At 34.0% G+C, this 21461-nt stretch overlaps 2 protein-coding genes, 1 long non-coding RNA gene and 1 pseudogene across 5 annotated transcripts; 1 reads left to right on the top strand and 3 right to left on the bottom strand.

The window, feature by feature from the left end:
* The first annotated feature begins 1768 nt into the window (after nt 1–1768).
* LOC112025533 (uncharacterized) lies at nt 1769–5853 on the top strand. 3 transcript variants are annotated; one of them, XR_010628102.1, is made up of 4 exons: nt 1769–1960; nt 3036–3191; nt 3351–3421; nt 5659–5853. It is a non-coding gene; the product is annotated as an uncharacterized LOC112025533 (long non-coding RNA). The 3 variants fall into 3 exon arrangements; XR_010628103.1 differs by lacking the exon at nt 5659–5853 and adding an exon at nt 4287–5652; XR_002884261.2 differs by having other exon boundaries at nt 1770–1960; nt 5677–5853.
* Nucleotides 5854–11036: 5183 nt separating this feature from the next.
* LOC112025537 (uncharacterized) lies at nt 11037–12896 on the bottom strand. The gene has a single exon (XM_024058209.1). It carries the CDS (start codon nt 12894–12896, stop codon nt 11037–11039), a length of 1860 nt encoding a protein of 619 aa, XP_023913977.1.
* A 940-nt stretch (nt 12897–13836) lies between these two features.
* LOC112025590 (U2 spliceosomal RNA) lies at nt 13837–13933 on the bottom strand (annotated as a pseudogene).
* Nucleotides 13934–14604: 671 nt separating this feature from the next.
* On the bottom strand, nt 14605–18768 carry LOC112025565 (pectinesterase 2). Its single transcript, XM_065771196.1, has 2 exons — nt 17844–18768; nt 14605–15491 (listed from the first exon to the last, which is right to left on the bottom strand). The coding sequence occupies exons 1-2, from the start codon at nt 18697–18699 to the stop codon at nt 14803–14805; spliced, it is 1545 nt and encodes a 514-aa protein (XP_065627268.1). The 5' UTR covers nt 18700–18768; the 3' UTR covers nt 14605–14802.
* Between the last annotated feature and the right edge of the window lie 2693 nt (nt 18769–21461).

The following is a 21461-nucleotide window of genomic DNA, read 5'->3' as shown; positions in this document are numbered from 1 at the left end:
ATTGTCACTAAAAAAATTTTCTGTAACCAAATTTGTTTAACGAAAGTTCGCGACGACATTTTTCGTGACGATATTTAAAGCATTAGCGACGACTATATGCCATCGCTAAAGGCCAAATTTCTTGTAGTGATATGGCTAATGATAGGAGGTTGTTCTTGGTATATTGCGGAGTTTTGGGTTAGATATCAAAATAAATAAAACTATATATATATATATATATATTTTTTTTTTTTACCTATATTTTGTAAGAATATAAGTATGTTTGTATGTGTTGCTCACTTGTTGATATCTCTCTCTCTCTATGATTTCATTTGTAATGATTGGGTTTCTTGAGGCAACAAGTTTTACCAAAACCAAATTATTTTTATTGAGTCATAAATTTTTACTCTCATGAATAAAGTTGATTCTCCCATTTGCAGTGCTGAAGTTTGCTTTTCCCAAAGTATTGTTTCATGCTATATATACCTTGTTATCCTTTTGAAGAAGCTTTTTCTGGAACATAAAAAATAACAGAAGATTGTAAAATTTGTCAAGAAACTCCATTGTTTAAATCTTAAGTATATTTTAACAATTTCCCCTCCACTCGTTCTCATTTATTATGAGATACAAAGCTAGCGTCAAAAAAATTATAACAATATTTCTTTAAAAACCGACTTTTTTGAGATGCAAACTCTCCAAAGCTTCAAGTAAAACATAAAATAATAGTCATCATTTTGCAATGATGAGTTCAGAAATAGGTGACATTTTGAAAATGAAGTTTTACCATTGTTGATATTAGTTTTTCCAAAGGACAAAATTTAGTTATAAAATTGATTGTAGTTTAAGGTTATAGTCTTTCTCAATATCTTTCTATTGTGAATTTTGAAAAATCTGCCATTAGATTATATCTTTTTCTTATACACTCCATACTTGCAAAATTTCTAGAAAATTGAACATTATTAACTATGTCATCAATAAAGTGTTTAAATTGCAAGATTTTGTAATATAAAATAATGCATAAAATATAAGTTTATAGATCATATAGTAAATAATATCCGATTGACACAAAATTTGATAAGTGTATTAAGAGTGTAAAGAACTTGCAATTCAACAGTTAGATTTTCCAAATATATAGTAATATTTTTTTTTTTTTAAATAAGGTTGTAACCGTATACTATAACTAATTTTATAGTTAAGCTTTATCATTTCCCAAATACTCAAATGTCTCAACCCTTTGAGCTTCAATGTATTAGTGAATGTGATAAATATGGAAATTAATCACATAATGGGCTTGTTAGAATACAAGCCCATTCTTTAACATTAACAGGGCTCACACAAGAACTTCAAATCCATTTGTTTTTGAATTTTCAGGGAACGGGTTCTGGAAATGAGTGTAAGATTCTGGGCCATTTAATTAAATTTCATATGACAGATTATCTGTGTGTATTTCAATGGATAGTAAAACAATTTCAGGACTGAAATAATTTATTTTAATTTTGATGTTATTTATGAAAAAGTAATGTGGTTCTCTTATTAATAAATAAACAAATTTTTTTTTCTTGTGAATAATTATGGAGTTCTAATTGATCTAATCTAATACTATAGATAATAGCAGAAGCTTTTAAGAAGGTGCTGCCACGTTAGGAAAAAAAAGCCTCTTAAAATGCTGACACGTATTTAACTTTAAGTTAAAAGAGCTGCATGGTGTGTTTGGAAAAAATAAAAAAAACAATGATTCACTTTGTTAAAACATTGTTTGGGAGCCTCTTGGTATAAAAGGAAACTAACCGCTAAAAAAAAAATAATTGCTTTACGGAGAAAGGAGAAAGAGAGAAAAGAGAGACGGAGAAATAGAGAGGCAGAGAGAGTTCTCCGTTCCCTCGCTAGACCTAGAGCACCGTTGCAAGCAGAAAGAAAAATCTATGGGCATTAACTGTTAGGCTATATATCTGCCACCATCAGATTGTCGGAACTGGCTCCGGTACGTTTTTCTCTATTTTTTTTTAGATTTGGGTATGAAATATTACTGAGTTTTTTTTTTTTTTTTTTGTTGGAAAGGTTAAGATTTGATTTTGGTTTTGATTCATTTTTGTTTCAGGCTTTTGGGTTGCCCATGAAAATGTTTGTTTTCTCAAATTTTCGATTTATTTTGATATCACTAAGCCTTTCCCTGTTTTGCTAATATCTGTGTTCATAGTTTTTTTTTTTTTTTAGGGGGGGGGGGGTTTTGATTTGGAAAACACCTTTTGATCTGTTTGGCAGCGTTAAAACACCTTTTGATAGCTTTCAGTATAAAAGAAAACTAACCGCTTAAATCAGTAAATTGCAAACAAATGGAAAGAGAACAGAGTTCGTCGAAACCGTAACCCAATAGCTTAAAAGAGAATTTTCTGGAACCATCACCATCGGTTTCCTCACTGCTGAAAACAAAACCATTTTGGCCTGTTTTTCTCAAAAGTTTCACGGGCTTTTAATCTTTCGGGGTACGTATCAGATCGTTGGTAAGATCACCTTGAATCCTCAATCTTCACTACTCTCTTCCTATTTTGTTGTTGTTGTCTTAATCTACTTGCTTATGAATAATTTGTGGTTTTTGTTTCCAAAATAACTTTGAGGCTCAAATGTTTGTAGGAAATTGAGAAAACAAACAAGGACACTGGGAAAATTACTAGATTTTCAATTTGGGGGTTGTTATTAATTTTGGGATTTGGGGGTTTCTAATTAGGGTTTGCTGCAATTATGGACTTCAATTCCTAATATGTTTTCCTCTCTTTCTTTTTCCCAGGGAAACACCATATAAGATCAAATTCTACCTAGGCTTTGTCTCTTAGCGTTCTGAGGAATGTAGATATTATTTTAGGGGGAACCAACATATTTATAGATTTGATCTTTTATTTATGACTTGGGTGCTGATCTAGGTCTAAGTACTCAGATTTGAGGTTTTGCATTCCTTTAACCAATTAACTGAAAGTTACTACTTCAATTTGGTTTAAACATATTGTGATGTGAATTGTTCATTGTCTTGGGCAACATGACTAATACTTTTAGAATTCCAGACTGCAATTGGGGGAGGTGGTGGAGATATTGGAAAGAAAATAAATCATGGTGGTGGTGATGTTGATGGCGATGAAGATGATTACTTTGATGACTTTGATGATGGCGATGAAGGGGATGGCGGAGGCCTGTTTAAGAGACAGAAATTTCTTTAGGAGGTTATAATTCTTAAATATGCTCTTTAGTAGATTAAATGTTTTTTGGGTGCTGTTTTTATTTTATTTTTTAAGATGTCTACGTGTGCTGTTAATATTAGTATGTTCTGATGCAGTAATAATTTTGTACCTTTTATCAACTTTTTGGTCATAAATTCGTAGATGCAGTGTTAAATGAATGGCAGAGGACAATGACGAATTTGCCTGCTGGATTCCAAAAAGCTTATGATATGGTATGGTATTTCTCTAACTATGTGCTTTTGACAAAGAATTATCTCGCCATATACCAACTCAAATTTTACCTCCAAGGTCTGGTTAGCTCTATTCAAATGGTAAAATTCCTAGAACTCAATGCCTAGCCAACTACTACTAGATCTATCCCCTGAGCACTTCCTAAAAGAATGTCACAGGCATTTGTTGGCTGGTGAATGTGCTTCCCTTAATTTGACATCATTGGCTGTCAAAGTTGCAGAGTTCCATATAATACTATACTACATTTACCAAAACAAAGAATCTAACTGTAGATATACAAGTATAAATCCATTAGCTCCATTTTTTAGTAAAGCCACATTGTCTCAGCATATATATAAGGAAATTCCAATTGATGTAATCATGGGCCTCCTCTAAATCCAACTTACATAATATTCCTGGTATGGCAAATTTCAAGGGAATCAGTTTGAGTTGTAGTCTAATTACATTGCTGGAAAAGAATTAGGGGCTTTTTGTTAAATATGAGAGCTTGAACTCAAACTAATCCTAATCCTTTTATTAAGTAAATTCTAACCCTGCATGTAAGATGTACTTTTATACATTGCTAAAAGTGTAATCAAACTTAGCTAATTGGAGTTGTTAGATTGCTGAATAAATTGTCAATCTTTGATGTTTATCAATGCCACCTCCAAGGTTTGTTATTTTCCTCTACCTTTTTATGTTTATTTTGTTAACCTCTGCTCATTCACTAGGGTTTTTCTCTCATCATCAATGCAGAATTTCATAGTAAATTTCTTCTCTTTGGTTATATTAGTCCTACCTTTTATTGCTTTGTTCTTTTTTATTTTTAAATCATTTCTTTGTTTCTTTTGTTACAATTTTATGTAGTGCTGAGGTTAAGGTGTACGTGACCATATCTGCATTACAGCTAATTTCACATCATGTTTTGCTAGCTTACAGAGGGCTGAGACCTTGGGAATTGTTGAATTCCCAATACTAGGCCGCATCAGTAAACTTGCTGTTTCCTGGGATTCTTTGATTCGGTTTTGATTATGGGAATGTTGTTTTTGTTTGCTATATGGTTTTTTTTTTTTTGTATTTATTTTGCATTGTTTTCCCTCTCTATATTTATTATATGGGCATTGTAAACTTTAGTTAGTTTTGTACATTAAGAAACAATAAACAAGTTCAAAGGGCAATATAATCTTTGGGTTTTTATATGATCAACTACAAAATGTTATGTTGTGGCTGCTGCTATTTTGAATTTTGTGGCGATTTTATTTTTGTTTTGAAGATTTTGGTTGGTTAGTATGGTTGTTCAAGATTGCTGAACATGTGTCTTATTTTTATTAAATTTTTTTTTATATGAATACCACCAAAAAAAAAAAAAAAAAAAAAAACTGACGATCTGTTTAGGAGTAAGCTGCACAATACCCCTGAGTGTGGTGTGCTGTTAAAGAATGGATGCAACCACAACATTTGGTTTTGTGTTTGTAAAATAGAGAAAAAACAAAGTTTATTAATGGCATAGTATGTGGAGGTTGCCGAGCATTAGAAACCTCAGTGCGTATATATAATGTGTTAGTGTTACTTATTCATTTGTGCATCTAGGTTTGTTTCTATTTCAATTTCTAGGAATTAAGTTGTTATTTGGTGGATTGTTTTGTGTTCTGGGGGAGTGATGGTGTGAATATGTAGCTGATGTATTTTGTCTGAAATGTGTTTGTGGATTTGGTTGTGTGAATTTAAGGTAATGGATTGTTGTTGGTAGTGATGGTGGTTGTGGCCTTACCCTTCATGGATGTGTTTTTCTATTTATTGTTTTTTTTTATTCTGTGGATTGCTGTTGTATTTTGGTAATTAATGTTATTGCTTGAATATTAATAATTAATACCATCACTATAACTGGAAGTATCTCCCATCACTATCACTATCACTATTTTTTTTTTTAGATAACCTTTAGCTTTGGGGAATTTTTGTCTGTTAATATAGTTGTCCAACCTGGTAAATGCTATGCTTATGTCTTTTGGAGATTAATATATGCTTTTTGGGGATATTTAGATTTGCTTAAGAATTCTAAATCATGGTTACTATTTGCCTATGTCATAACATGCATGCCACCAATTAATTAATTCACAAATTTAGAAGAATAATACCTTATTCACTGTGATGTGATCTTTTGCCCCTATTTATTAAATAAGTGATTGTGTTCTAATTCTTAACCAAATTATTTGACCCATGAAAATTAAGGCTATTTTAGTTCTCTTTTGTGTTTCAGATCTACATGAAGCTACAAGAAAGTTGATTTGAAAGACAGTATATGACAAGGCATTGCATCTTCTACGTTTATAGATATGGTTTTTTTCAAATTTCAATTTCCTTTGATTGATATGGATTAAAATTCAGATTGAAATTGGTTTAAATAGATCAGAGCCTCAAAGTTGAGTTTTTATTATATTGTTTCATTGTTTGCTCTATTTTGAATTGAGTTCATTGTTGTTTCATATGTAATTTTGTTAGAATTGGGATTTTGAACTCAAATATTGTCTTTCTCCAATTTTATATCCAAGTATTTGGAGGATTAAATAGCCTTAGCTGATAATCGAGGTCATTGTTGTGGCAGAGATCATTTGGACGGCCAGGATTTGTGCCTCCTAAAACCATGCTAAAAATATTACTCTTGCGTAGTTAGTTTGCTTTGCACTTATGGTAGTGTGTATATATATTGCGTTTTTAGCTTCCTTTGCCCTTGTGGAAGTGCATATATATTGCACATTTTTATACGAAATTGTTGCTTTGTAAACGGCTCTGAATAAAAAATTGTGTCACTTCCTATTTTGGTGAGCCTCTGTTGAAAAAAATAATAATTTTATCAAATGTAAAAGGTACCTATGACTATGAGTCTATCTTTAAGTACTTCAATGCTAATGGCGATGAAAAAAATTCTCATTCTAGCTGTTTGAATCCTCCCCAAGCATGTATAGATAGAGTTAAAAAGAGAAACGTTGTGCCTTTCACGTCTTCAGGATTAAAAAAATCAAGCATTGCACTCCTTCGCCATTGAAAGAAAAATGCTTTAGGAACCGTTACATTTAAAAGAAAAAACGCTTAAGCGGACTGTTGTTTGCCAACTTTTATCAATAAACACCGCCTATAACTCTTTCAGCCAATTAATAGAAATCCGAAACAACGTGATCTTAGGTAGTTGCGAAATTAACTACAATGGCCATCTTCTATTCAAAACCTCTCTCAATTTATATTTACCTTTTGAACCATTTTTTCCCTACAAAAACAGTGATAAAAGTTTTGAATTAATGTTTTGCTCTTCTGCAAGAATAATTTACTCTGGAAAGAAAGTTGTTGGATTTACTGCAGCAAGTTGAAAGGTGAGAATATTTTCATGTGCTATTTTTCATGAGACTGAATAATTATTAAAAAAAGAAAAAACTGAAACTTAAAAATGTTAGCAGAAAAGCATGGTGAAGGAAAAAAAAAAAAAAAAAAAAGTGAAGGGAGTTCATAGGGGCTCACTAACGAGAAGTAAAATACTGAAGAAGAATATGAAGGAAAGGAAAAGTAACTTTATAGGAATAATAAATGTGAGATAAATCTCAATCACGGATGAGATTGAGAATAGTAAAAGTAATTTAATAGAAACTTTCTTTGAAGGTTCATGCTTCACAAAATACCCAATATGTGTCTTTATTTACACTAAGACCATTTTATTGCTTTTATTTTTAATAAGAATTTAATCACTCTTTTTATTTATTCTTTCGCTTAAAAAAATTAACAATCATTATATATTGGGTCCTAAAAATAAAACACAATATTAAATTTATTAAGTTTACCTTCTTTTTTTGAGAATGAACTTTACCATATACTTTGGCATATGGTTAGCGGTTATTACTTATGTGGGTGAGGTGTAAACCAATATGTATTAAGGATTGGATTATATAGAAGATTGAAGGTTGTTATTATCAAGGGCATTACAAACCTAGCATTGACACCTCAAGTGAGTGATGACAGGTATTCTAAAATAATTATCATCACTTCATTTTCATTTTGTTAGCTTCATAAAATAAGTGAAAATTGTAATACCATATTAATAGAGCTTCTTTAAAATTTTAAGATACCATACCTATAAATTAGAGATTTTTATTTATTTTACCGTAAATAACAAATAAGAGTATCCTAATTCAAAATAAATAAATAAAACTAACTAATCTGCACATTGTGCGGGTCATACACTAGTTAATATAATAATAGAACGCAATGGGGTGATATGCATTGGTCAGATTACATGCCTTACATAACATTACTACATTTTCTACATTCATACCCAAATGTGGGGTCTTATGTGATTTTTTTTTTCTCCACCCTTAATATGATCCAAAGAATTGAGTGATGCTACTATAAATTTTATTACATAAATTTCAGAAATTGATGTGTTACCAATGATAAGAAACAATTTTTTTTTAAAAAAATTATAGTATTTGTTAAGATTGGATTTGTGGGATTTTTGTGTAGCTGGATTCGAGGTCAGCTAGGCCTCCAAGATAGAGAGAGAATATAACAAAGTAAAGAAAAAGAAAAGTCTCATTGAAGAATACAATTTGCTTGAATGTCCAATGTACAACTCACGAGTCTTTTATACACTCTAAGACAACTGTCAAGACCCCTCAGTCCCTAACTAACTCTAACTGAATTGCACAGTCAATAACCAACTCTAATGCATCATACATGTGGACCCTAGACACGTATACTCACTGCTGCATCACTGTTCACGGTTGCTGCACCATCTCCTGCATCACTGATGCATCAGCGCCTGCATAACCCCGCATCCCAGCCTGCACAGCCCTGCATCCCAGCCTGCTCTGCATCCTAACACCAGCACCCTCTTATTGTACAACATACAAAACACATTATTCCAGCTACACTTAACAATACCCCCCCCCCCCCTATTAAAACACCTTGCCCACAAGGTGAGGATATTGTTGACCAGCACCCTCTTATTGTACAACATACAAAACACATTATTCCAGCTACACTTAACAATACCCCCCCCCCCCCTATTAAAACACCTTGCCCACAAGGTGAGGATATTGTTGCTGCAGCTGGTACAAGTTTTCCCAAGTAGCATTCTCCACACCTTCCCCTTGCCATTGAATTAAGACTTAAGTCACAGTCCTATTCCTCAACCGATGGGATTTCTCCTGCAACACAGCAATAGGTTCAGGATTCAAGATGCCCTCTGCATCTACAGCTGGAAGAGTAGGAATGGCTGCCACATGCTGACCCAATTTTGCTTTCAAGCATGAAACATGAAACGTGGAATGCAACTTGGAATCTGCTGGCAAATCTAACTTGTAAGACACCCGACCAATTTTTATTTTTATTTTTTAAATTTGGAAGGGTCCATAATACCTAGGAGATAATTTCCCCATCTTGCTCTGCCTCAATGACCTTTGCTTGTAAGGTTGTAGCCTTAGATACACCCAGTCACCTTCAGCAAAGTGTCTTTCAGTTCTATGCCTCTCAGCATTAATCTTCATTCTTTCTTGAGCTGCCACTAAGTTCTGTTTTAGCAAAGTCAGTAGCTACTGTCTGGTTTTCAAATACACCTCCACACTTTCAACCTTAGTAGTGCCTGGTATGTAGTCCAATAACCTTGGAGGGGGATAACCAAATAAGGCTTCAAAGGGAGTTAATTTGGTGGATGTATGAAAATTGGTATTGAACCAAAATTCTGCCAAGGGAAGCTAGTCAACCCAAGAGTGAGGTTTGTCAGCTGCAAAGGCTCTTAAATAGTGCTCCAAGCTCTTATTCACCACTTCAGTTTGCCCATCTGATTGAGGGTGGTAAGCCGTGGACATGGCTAACTGCACCCCTTGTAATCTCATCAATTCTTGCCAAAAATGTGAGGTAAACACAGGGTCCCTATCACTCACAATTGAGGCTGGCAGTCCATGTAATTTGAATACATAATGCAGGTATAGGGAAGCTACCTTAGCAATAGTATAAGGGTGGGACAATGGGACAAAATGAACAAATTTAGTTAGCCTATCTACTACAACCAAAACCACATTCTTAAACTGAGATTTTGGAAGACCTTCAACAAAATCCATGCTCACATCCTTCCATGGTATCTCTGGTACAGGTAGGGGTTGCAATAGACCAGCTACATTACAAGTCTCTGTCTTTAGTCTTTGGCAAGCATCACATTTCCTTACATGCTTCCTTACATCTTCCCTCAAACCAGGCCAAGAGAAATCCCTTTTCACCTTATGCAAGGTCTTAAGGAATCCAGAATGCCCCCCAAAGGACTATCATGGACTTGTTGCAAAACAGCCTTCTTTAAAGCATCACAGGACCCCAAATAAATTCTCCCTTTATGCAATAGAAGTCCATTATGTATTGAAAACCCCTTAGGAACTTCCTTTCCCAATTGAGAAGCTTGAAAAATACTTTGAACTAGTTGGTCAGTGGCATAACTAGCCTTAAGGTCAATTAACCAAGCAGGAGTTGGGAATGAAATCATGCATAAAACTCCCCCCTCATCATCAATATCAGTTTCCTCAAACTCAACCTTCCTTGACAAAGCATTAGCTACCAAATTATCCTTGCCCTTCTTATATTCCACCACAAAATTATAACCCAACAACTTAGTAAACCACTTCTGTTGAGCAAGGGTTCCAATTTTTTGTTCCAGCAAGTACTTTAGGCTTTGTTGATCAGTCTTGATAGTGAAGGGTCTGCCCACCAAATAAGCTCTCCATCTCTTCACAGCAATCACCAAGGATAAGAGTTCCTTTTCATATGCGGACAAGGCCAAGTTCTTTCCCTTAAGTGCTTGGCTATGATAAGCAATAGCCCTCCCTTGCTGCATCAAAACAGCACCTACTCCCCTTCCAGAAGCATCACACTCCACCACAAAAGGCTTCTCAAAATCTGGCAAGGCCAAGACAGGTGGGGTAATCATAGCTTCCTTAAGCTGTTGGAAAGCCAAATCAGCTTCCTTGGACCAACAAAAGGAGTCCTTCTTCAACAAAGCAGTCAAAGGAGCTGCAATAGTCCCATACCCCTTAACAAACTTCCTATAATAACCTGTGAGGCCCAAAAAACCCCTTAAAGACTTGATATCTTTATGAATAACCCACTGCTACATAGCAGCCACCTTCTTTGGGTCTATATGTACTCCCTCTATAGTAATTACATGTCCCAAATACTCCACTTTTGAACAAGCAAACATACACTTAGATCTTTTAGCATATAAATGATGAGTAGCCAAAAGTTCTAAAACACTCCTAAGGTGAATGACATGTTCAGACAGAGATTGGCTATATACCAAGATATCATCAAAGAAAACTAGGACAAATCTCCTTAAGAATGGCTTAAATACCTGATTCATTAAGGATTGGAAGGTGGAAGGAGCATTGGTTAAGCCAAAAGGCATTACCAAGAACTCATAGTGACTTTCATGTGTCCTAAAAGCTGTCTTGGGTATGTCTTCATCCTTCATTTTGATTTGGTGGTACCTGGACCTCAAGTCTAGCTTAGAAAAAATAACAGCCCCATGCAATTCATCCAACAACTCATCAATAATAGGGATAGGAAACTTATCTTTGACAGTGATAGAGTTTATGCCCTATAATAAATGCACATCCTCCATGAGCCATCAGCTTTCCTAACCAACAAAACAGGTGAAGCAAATGGACTGTTGCTGTCTCTAATTGATCCCACTGACAGAAGCTCCTTCAAAATTGTCTCTATTTCATTTTTTTGATAAAATGGATATCTATAGGGCCTTTGGCACACTGGTTGGGCACCTTCCTTACGGTTGATGGAATGCTCATGACCCCTCAGTGGAGGTAATTCAGTGGGAGTCTCAAAGACTTGGCTAAATTCTTGCAATAATGTTTCCACCTCAGCAGGAAGTTTACTCACTGCATCAGTTGAGTCTACCCCTTCAATCTTTAACAATAACCCTCTCTTCACTGAAGCATTGAAAAGCTTCTTGCCATCCACCAAAGAAGAATCAAAATTGGAGTTTAGACCTTGCAACAGAACCTGCTGATTCTTATACCAAAAACTCATAGTCAACAATTTAAAATTCCATTGAATTTCACCCAAGGTACTTAACCATTGAGTACCTAAAACTGCATCACAGCCACATAATTCCAAAACATGTAAGTTGATACAAAATTCCACTCCTTGGATTATCACAGGTACCTCACTACAAAGTCCTTGAGTTTTTACAATTTCCCCATTGGCTACCTTGACCTCTAACACCTTAGTAACATCTACCCTTAGTTGTAAGCTACTAATCAAGGAGACATCCACAAAATTGTGAGTGCTACCCGTGTCTATCAAAATCACTAACCTATCTCTATTGACTCTTCCCTTCACCCTCATTGTACAAGGTGTAGGTGTTCCTGTAATAGCATAAAAGGTAATCTCTACCTCCTCATCCTGATTAGATTGAACACCCTCATCCAATTCTGTTATCCTCACACCAGAATTATCCTCATTAGGAACCAATTCAATTCCTTCCAAAATAAAGAGTCTAGCATTCCTACATTTATGCCCCGGCCCCCATTTTTCATCACAATTGTAACAAAGTCCCTTTTGCCTCCTTTCATCCATTTGTGTCAGAGTTATTCTCTTAAGGGGCATACTAGACTTATTTTCTACCACACCATTTCTTTTAGGCAAACCCAAGATAGAGTTCTTACCTGAATCTTGTTGATTCTTTATATTCCTTCTGCAACTCATCACGTACTCTTCTTGTATCTTAGCCAATCCAAATGTTGCATTCAAGGATTGAGGACTAAGCATTCGCACTGGCAAACGTATCTCATCTTTTAGCCCACTCAAAAAGTAGCTTAACTTGTGCAGTGGAGAAAGCCCTTTGATCCTATTTGATATTGCTTCAAACTCTGCTTTATGCAAGGATACTATGGTGGTCTGCCTCAGTCTTGTTAATACTTCCATTGGATCATCATAGGCCGTTGATCCAAACCTTACATGTAAAGCCTGCACCATGGATTCCCAATCAGAAAATATCCCAGCTTCCTCTGCTTCTTGGAACCATATCAATGCCTCCAATTCCATGTGGAAAGAAGCTATCATTAATTTTTCTGTAATGGGAGTTTGATAGTACCCAAAATACTGATTCGCCTTGTAAACCCAGCTGGCTGGATCAACACCAGAAAATCGAGGAAAATCCAATTTCACAGATTTGGTGAGTGACAAAGTTGAAGAATTAGGAATTGAATTCGGTTGCACATTTCTCTGAGGTGAATGCTGGTTTCCTTCTATCGAATTAAGCTTTTGCAAGATCACATTGATATTTTGATTCATTTCGTTCAGAGTTCTAGTATGAATGCTTTGAATCTTTTGTATTTCTTGGATGTCCCTGTTATGGTGGTCAGAGGTAGTTCGAAGAGAAGCAATAGCTTCATTCACTGTATTCATGGCAGCGGCTCGAGTCTCCGTCATGGCAGCAGGAACGATGCTCTGATACCACTTGTTAAGATTGGATTTGTGGGATTTTTGTGTAGCTGGATTCGAGGTCAGCTAGGCCTCCAAGATAGAGAGAGAATATAACAGAGTAAAGAAAAAGAAAAGTCTCATTGAAGAATACAATTTGCTTGAATGTCTAATGTACAACTCACGAGTCTCTTATACACTCTAAGACAACTGTCAAGACCCCTTAGTCCCTAACTAACTCTAACTGAATTGCACAGCCAATAACCAACTCTAATGCATCATACATGTGGACCCTAGACACGTATACTCACTGCTGCATCACTATTCACGGTTGCTACACCATCTCCTGCATCACTGATGCATCAGCGCCTGCACAGCCCCGCATCCCAACATGCACAGCCCTGCATCCCAGCCTGCTCTGCATCCTAACACCAGCACCCTCTTATTGTACAACATACAAAACACATTATTCTAGCTACACTTAACAGTATTGAACATTAACCAAATTGATAGTTAATAAACTGTATATTATTTAAATGATATTTAAATATGAAAAAAAGGCTCATTTAAAAGTTACCACCTTACACCCAAAATTGTATTGAACCAACCCTAATATAAGATGTTCTTAGGCTATCAAACCTTTTGTAGGGAGAAAAAAAAGTAGTGTATGCATGTAAAGCAAGTGCAACTATGCAACTCTTATAAGCGTACCTCTTATGTATAAGCATTTATTTTGATACGGAGTTAAAGAAAGTTTATTTATTTATTTATTTTTATTTTAAGTAGTTTATTCATGATTTTATAAAAGATTTACACGTTAATTAAGACTTTAAGGTGCGGGTGATCGATGTGACATATTCTAGCATGAGAAGGAGAGATTCGTTATGTGCTCACACATGAGAATTCGGTACTTCTAATATAGCCTTTTATTTTTTAATTTTTAATTTTTAATTATTATTATTATTTTTTTTTTATGGGATATCAGATATTAAACTGATAAGAACAGATTCTACACTTGATCTTTACCAAAAGGACGAGAAAGGTATTAGCCTTTTAATTATATATATATATATATATAACTTGACCAATTTATTTGGATAACTGTCTCAAATAATTAGAAACCAATATAGAAGATTGCTGAATCGTTTTATTTGGCCATAGATTATACATAAACAAAATATGAACCAGTTCCCACGACGTTAACCAATATTTGCAGTTATCTCTAGAAAGTTGACAAGTAATTTTTAGCAGGGTTTGAATGTTATCCGTTCTAGATATAATTATCTATCACTTTGTTTTCAAAGATTTGAATCTTAAAAAGTGAAAACATACCTTTTCTTTTTCTTTTTCTTTTATGAGAAACAAAACATACATTTTTTAGTTGGTCAATGATGTTGATTGCTTAACTATGGGTAAAATCCGTTGGTCACAAAATTTGGGTAATTAAATTGGAATAATTAACAGGCTAGGGGGTCACCGTCAAATTACAATTCGGGTAATACATTGTTATTAATTATTATAACATTACTTTTTTGGGAAAATCATCCCTGATTTATGTGATAATCTTTCACAAACATGTTTTTAAACAAGCACTCTAATTATCTATATGACTTGTTGAGAAATTTGTATCTCAAAATGTTTATCTATCTATGCATATCAATAGAATGTAGAAACCTCATTTTATATACTAAAGCAACCTTAGCCAAAAGTTCTGGGCAGAATATTAAACATAATTGATTTTATTTATTTTGAATCCTTCATTACAACTTATCAAAGAATGACAACTATTACACAATCTTCTTTTTTTTGGCAACAATCAACTTATTTTTTTACCATAAGGAACTCAGATGCAAATTGACAATTGAAGACTATTGAACAAATTGAAGGCATGTATGTAACAATTTCTTTGAAAAAATTAAAGGTCAGCTGTGTAAGGCACGTTGGTAACCGGCAACCATGAACCGCCAGAGATGAAGTTTGCAACGGTGTATTGTGAAGCTATAGATGCACTAGTAATGACATGGTAGCCAAGCCAATTAACTCTATTAGTAGTCGATGAGCCTGGCCCCGTGTTGGCATACTCCCCATAGTACAAGGTATTAAGGGCGAAATTTCCACTCCATTCCTTCCATCCAGCTGGAGCAATCAAGCTATCTAAGTATGTTTTCATAAAAACTGTTCGTGAATACTTCTTCCATGGCCTCCCTAAGTATGTCTTAACCGAGCTCTGGGACGACATTAAATCTGAAGCAGCCTTGACTGTACAATCATGAATGGAAATTCCAGTATTTTGATTAGGGTCAGTCCTACCTTGGGCAGTGAGAGTGTTGGTCTTGTTAGGAGGGTAACGAGCATAAATGTTACAATTTTGCAACACAACTGCAGCATTTCCAAATATGAAATCAACTGTACCATATATGTCACATTCCCTATAGAATTGCCTTTGGGAATGGACATAGAGGGTGTCTTGATACCCTTCCAAGCTGCACCTGTAAAATACTGAGAGATCAGACCCAGACCGTAGGGCCACGGCTTGTTGATTTGCTGCGCCAGCAGTGTTTCTGATAGTGATGTCTTGAGCAATGAATCCATCTCCCACAACAGCTGAAAATTCAAAATAAGAAGAGCTTAATTTTCATGTCAAAAATATTTTAGTCAAATTCTAGATTAACATTCATTATTTTAGTAAAATTGTGACTGTATATATAAGGTGTAAGACATAATATTTTAGAGTACTGAATTATTAGCAAGTTAGGACCACAAGTAATTAAATACGACAATAATTATTAGCATAAAAGTATTATATATACACAAGCAATGTCTTATTGGCCACCTTTGATTGAAACTTAATTTTTTTTGAGAATTAAGCAAACAAAACCAATCCAAAAAATAAAATAAAAACCTTAAGTTATAAACAATTCAGATCGTGAATTTTTCTCCAAGCGGGCCATGCCGTACGACTTGTACGATTTAATGGGTTCTTGTCCACATTTTTTAGATGCAAAGGGTTTGGTAGTCGGTACCATAGCGTACAGACAAGCTCAAACTAGGTCCTTTAATCTTGTCATTTTCTACTTGACGTGCAAAGATATATGCGTCTTCAAATATTTGCTAGATCACTCAAAAATCAATAGACTGTGAATTAATTTCTGCCCTTTAAACTCTGTGACTCCATAGCTTTAAACCCTGTATATATTATCTATTCATCTATTAATTTTATTTTAAAATATTTATACTAATATATTATCTATTCATCTCTTGTATTTTGACTATTAGAATAGTTATTTTAGCAAAAAAAAAAACAAAAACAAAAAAAAAAACAAAAAAACTAGTATGTATATTAGATTAATTAGCAAAGCTACTGTTATATCACAAGCAACTTTGCACATATGCTATTCCAGCAAAAAAAAAAAAAAAAGCAAAAATTGCGTATGGATTTTGATGTGACCACCGTTATATCACACTGCAAGTTTCACAGATGATAATGATATATTTGACCTGTGAAATAACTACTTCATGCAAATATAAAAAATGATCAGTCATAAATACTTAACTAGGTCACTGACTAGGCCTTGAGTATTAAACCAAAGTTTGCAATGCGTATCTCAGCCAAAAAAAAAAGTTTGCAAATGAAGTGCAGGTGGATTTCGTTCCTGATCAAATAGGGTAGGTGGAGTTGCCTAACGTCACGCAGTATTAGAATAATTTGTAAATCAATGAATCTCATGTCTGTGGTAACTTAATCAAGAGAGAGAGAATATTATACCACTAATCTAGAAATTCTGGACCATGGTCTTTTTAGGCCTATTCCTTGCAAACACTTCCATGGAAAAAGAGAACCCAATTTGACAAAAAGAACTTTTCCCCAAAGTGTTGTCAAATTTGATGCTATAGTCGTCGTACTATTTTGCTATAGTCATCGTACTTAATTTTGAAAAATAAGGCCAAATCATAATTGATAATCATGGAAAGAAAGTATTTTATATATTCATTACGTGTATTCGTTGTTTGAACTCCAATTTGACAAAGAAAAAAAAAGCAACTTCTTCGGCAAAATCTTGTCAAAATTGATGATTTAGTATCTGTCTTGATCAAGTCTGCACGTTTGCATTTTTGCTTTTTTTTTTTTTTTACCAACGCCTCTTGGACTGTTTATGAGACTGAACATTGCATTAAGGCAAAGTTACAGTGTTTACTGCGACAGTATCTTAAAAATTATTTTTTTTATTATTTTTAATAATAAATTTTCAATTTTTAATAAAATAAGCGATATTAAAACACACACATAGTAATCCTACTTAATTTTGAAAAGAAGGCTAAAACATATAATTGATAACTAAAATCTCTTGAAAATTAAGAAAGTATCCATCAGAGATATGCATTGGATGTGAGTCCTACAAACTCCTGAGAACCCCATGTTATGAGACATCCAATACATACGTTGGATGCAAGAGATATTTTTCTTTCCTTTGAACCTAAACCTACATGTGTGACCTGGATTAAAAAAAAAAAAAAAAAAAAAAAGGGTTTTGGTTCGGAACCAAACCATATAGAATGGTGTGCGGTATGAAATATGACTCATTTCAAATTCAGAGTTTCATGAATAATCTCACTAAAATTTTTAAGTTATCCATTCAATAACTCGGCTTACTTACATGTCTAAAAAGCCAACTAAGGTCAATATACGCAAGGGGTTTTTTTTTTTTTTTTTTTAAACTGGTCAGAAGTTTCTTGGTATTCTTGCATTACTTGCTTTCATCCTTTCAAACCTCTATACTTCCTCTTCTTAATCTCTTTTATCTCATATCTAAATCTAACTTTTCTCAGTCCAAGCCACGATTTTATCCACCAGACATATAAATATATATGTAATATTTTGTAGGGAACCAATTAATTACAATTTTTTTAGCACGAAATTTAGCATATTATTAGAAGTAGTCAATTGAATTTACTTACCAATAGTGGCTGAATTGAAGGTTGTAGAACCTCCACCAACACTTTTGCTCCCAGTGACTATGGTTTTTCCTATACCATCTCCCACCAACATAATATTCTTCAACGTTATCTCAACATTTTCGTTGTATGTCCCAGTCTTCACGTATATCACAAACCTCTCACTTCCTGACCGTGATGATGCTGCACTTATCGCCTCATTTATTGTCTTATAATTCCCTGAACCATCTTGTGCCACCACGATATTAGCATTAGGAGCCGAAGAAGACTGCAAGAGTTTCCGATCCCCGGGCTTAACCCAAGTTGGAAAACCATGTTTATAACTCGGTACAGTGTATGGAACTTTGTTAAGAGCCAAAGCGTTGCTGATTAGCTTCGAAACATTGTTTGACATCAAGGGCAAGAGATTGTCAGGGACCCCTAGTTCAATAAACCCGGCCCGACACGTCTCAAGGTTGGTTAGAGCCGTGCTGAGCCATGTCTGAGCATCGGTTTGGCTGCACTTGACGTTAGGGTCGATGGTTTTGTTAAGCCTAAGGTGGGTGTACTCATAAAGCTCAAGGCAATCAGCCCATGCAGCCTTTTCACGAGCATTTTTGCACTTAGGCCCTAGTGAAAATATGTTACTTTGAGCTTTTAGGGCGCGTTCTAGTGCAAGCTGCTTTGAGATTGTGAAAAAATCGGACTTTTGCTTTATGGGGTTGTGGTAATTAGGCTTATGGCTTAAAAAATACTCACATGGCTCAGGGTTTGGGGTTTGGCTGCACCATGTTTTAATATCTGCTTGAGTGTAACCATGAATGGTTGGAGGCAGAAGAAGAGGCACAAATAGAAGTGTAACCAAAGCTCGAAGTGCCATGTTTTTCGGCCTTTTCGATGGGCTATAAGAAATGTTGGACAGACAAGGGTCAAATATTAGATGTGAATGATTGGGTGTTTGGGATTTGTATGGGACTTCATGCCTCCAAACTGATTCTTATATAGAAGGAAGGATAAGAGCCGTAACAATGTGGGAAGCACAACTTTTTTTCTAATCCTTATATTTCTCTACTTTTTATAATAATTAATTGCTTTTTTTCATAATTAGGATGAATCATATTATAAAATAATAACATATTAGAGCGGCTAATACCGTTAATATTACAATAGTTTGTACTTTGGTTTGAAATAGTTTTTGAAAAACTAACTAATATTGACTAAATTTTGTATGCATGCAATATTGTATGAATGAAAATTTAGCGTCGGAATCTTAATGTGTGGAGTTCTAATCACATGGTTAATTGGGACAGCCTACTTATGTTGAAGCATTTTTTGATTGAGAATGTTATGCTTGGTTTATGGTCAACTTGCATACATGGCTGGACCACAGGATGATATGAATGATCAAAATTAAAAAGATATATTATCGGATGCGATTATTCTTTCTTTTCTTGATAAGTACTATCTGATGTGATTATCTTTTTGACTGAATAGACTAATCAATGGGTTGGCTCTCTTCTCTCTTTTCCTAGCAATATTCTTTATCTTTTTTATTTTAATTCTTTTATTGACAATTATAAGTGATTTTACTAATTGAAGTAATAGAAACTCAAAGTCATGAACTTTTAATTAATCAATCATATGGGAAACACTTACATGCTTGCCTAAGCTTGTTTTGTTTCGAACTAAATTAGTTCTCTCTCTCTCAATAGTAAAACTCTTTTAGAGCAGAATATTTTTCCTACAAATGATTAGTTGAAGTCTTTTAATAAAAATTAAATATTGTTTTGTACCGGATGACATAAAACACCTACAAGAGTGGTGATTCACTAGTTTCTCATGCAAACGTCATGAAACACCTAAAATAGCGGTAAATCATTTTACACAGTTATTTAACAAAGTGTTGATTTTCTTTTATTATGTTATAATGTGTATGAGTCATACTTGTGTCTCATTTATATATGTATATCTTTGCTTTCTTTGTTTTCTAAACTTAAAAAATAGCACACCCGCGTGATCTTTTCTTATCACTCAAAAAGCATGCCTTTTCTTAAACCATTTTTATAGTCACCTACTCTCCTGCATCCTTCCACTCATTAAACAAATAATATAGAAAATTCTTCCTATTTCTAAGTATAGGAGGTGTTATATAATTTGGTGGAGTTTCTACCTTACAAATTTGTAAGGTGTGCAGCTTGTGGTTGGCTTTGTTATGTCCTAGGAACGGCATGCTAATAACCGCTCTGCGCTTATAATAGTATCAAGATGGCACGAATCGTCTCAAATGAGCAACTTAGTTCATATCTCTATCTCTCTCACTTACCTCGTTACAACTTATTTTATATACACAATTTGTGGTAGTAATTTCTCATATTCTCTAGCCTATGTAAAACAAATTAAACATTTATATCAAAAGATATAAATATTCATGGCTAATACACATGAAACACTTACAATCCCCCTTTTTTTTTACATTTGATATAGAAAATACCGTCCTTTTGTTTTCAAAGATAATTTTTAGGTAAAAATATAAATTAGACTCTTTAAGTTTGGTTAAGTGTGATTTTAATCCTTTAAGTTTTATTTTTGCCATTTTGGTTCTTAAGCTCACATTTGTTGTCACCGTTAAAAAAAAAAAAAAAAATTCTGTTAAAAAGGATTAACAATGACATAAATTCGAACTTAAGGTTGTAATTTGTATTTTTGTGTTAAAAAAAAAAAAATTTAATATCTTTTACTATTAAAATTTTATTTTTAATAGTTAACCGGATTTATGAAAGAAGGACTAACAGTGACAAAAATAAAAATAAAAAACTTACGTGATCAAAAAGATAGTTTACCAAATTTAATGAGCGTAATTTATATTTTCGCCTAATTTTTGTCTAAACCTCTGTATCAATATATACTTGTGATAACTTTCACTTCGAAAGGAAACTTTAATTTACAAGTAGAAGATTGTGGGGGGAAGCTCTTGAGGGGGAGTGCTAGTTTGAGGGGGAGATTGCCTTAAAAACTTTATTTCATTGTCTATTTTATCATGGGTTTTATGTGTTTTAGTATTATGTTTTGGATAATGTTTTGCTTTTATTATGGGTTTGATACACTATGGTTAATGTTTTGGTTTAACTTCATGGATCTATTTTCTTTTGAAAGCTCTTGGTACATTGGTATTATATATATGATGATATATTCAGTTTAAGTTTTGATATGTATCTTTTGCTTTTGTAGGCTTTTAAGGTGTTTTGTACCCATGGTTTGTAGTTTTTGTACTTGTCGTTAAATGACATGCATTTTCTTTAAGTACGTCACTCTTGTGCCCTTTGTTGGATTTTATATTCTTAATGCAATTACTTTGTGTTATTGCATTGGTTGAGTGTTGGATATACAAATGATACTTTGCAATTAAGTTTATTAGCTTGCATGTCCACATAGTCATTCCATGTGTGAATGAGCATTGTAATCACTATTTATAGTGATTGTTCGTTTTTGGTCAAACTATGATTTATTACTTAGTTCCATTTTGCTTGATCGCATTGTGCTTGCTCTATATGCATTACAAGTTTTCTGCATACAATGATCATATTGTGTTGATTGTGTTTCAGGAGATACTTGTTCTTATGGTTCAAGAGCTTTACAAATTCT

Source organism: Quercus suber, unplaced genomic scaffold (genome assembly GCF_002906115.3).
Source record: "Quercus suber isolate HL8 unplaced genomic scaffold, Cork oak 2.0 scaffold_40, whole genome shotgun sequence".
NCBI classification, from domain to species: Eukaryota; Viridiplantae; Streptophyta; class Magnoliopsida; order Fagales; family Fagaceae; genus Quercus; species Quercus suber.
The sequence above is the reverse complement of the archived record's forward strand: the minus strand, read 5'-3'. Positions and strand labels throughout refer to the sequence as shown.

Coding starts and splice junctions, on each gene's coding strand:
- LOC112025565 (XM_065771196.1), bottom strand. CDS start 18,699: ATGGCACTTCGAGCTTTGGTTACACTTCTATTTGTGCCTCTTCTTCTG. Junction 15,492..17,843: donor CTTCAATTCAGCCACTATTG/GTAAGTAAATTC, acceptor TTGAATTTTCAG/CTGTTGTGGGAGATGGATTC.
- LOC112025537 (XM_024058209.1), bottom strand. CDS start 12,896: ATGACGGAGACTCGAGCCGCTGCCATGAATACAGTGAATGAAGCTATT.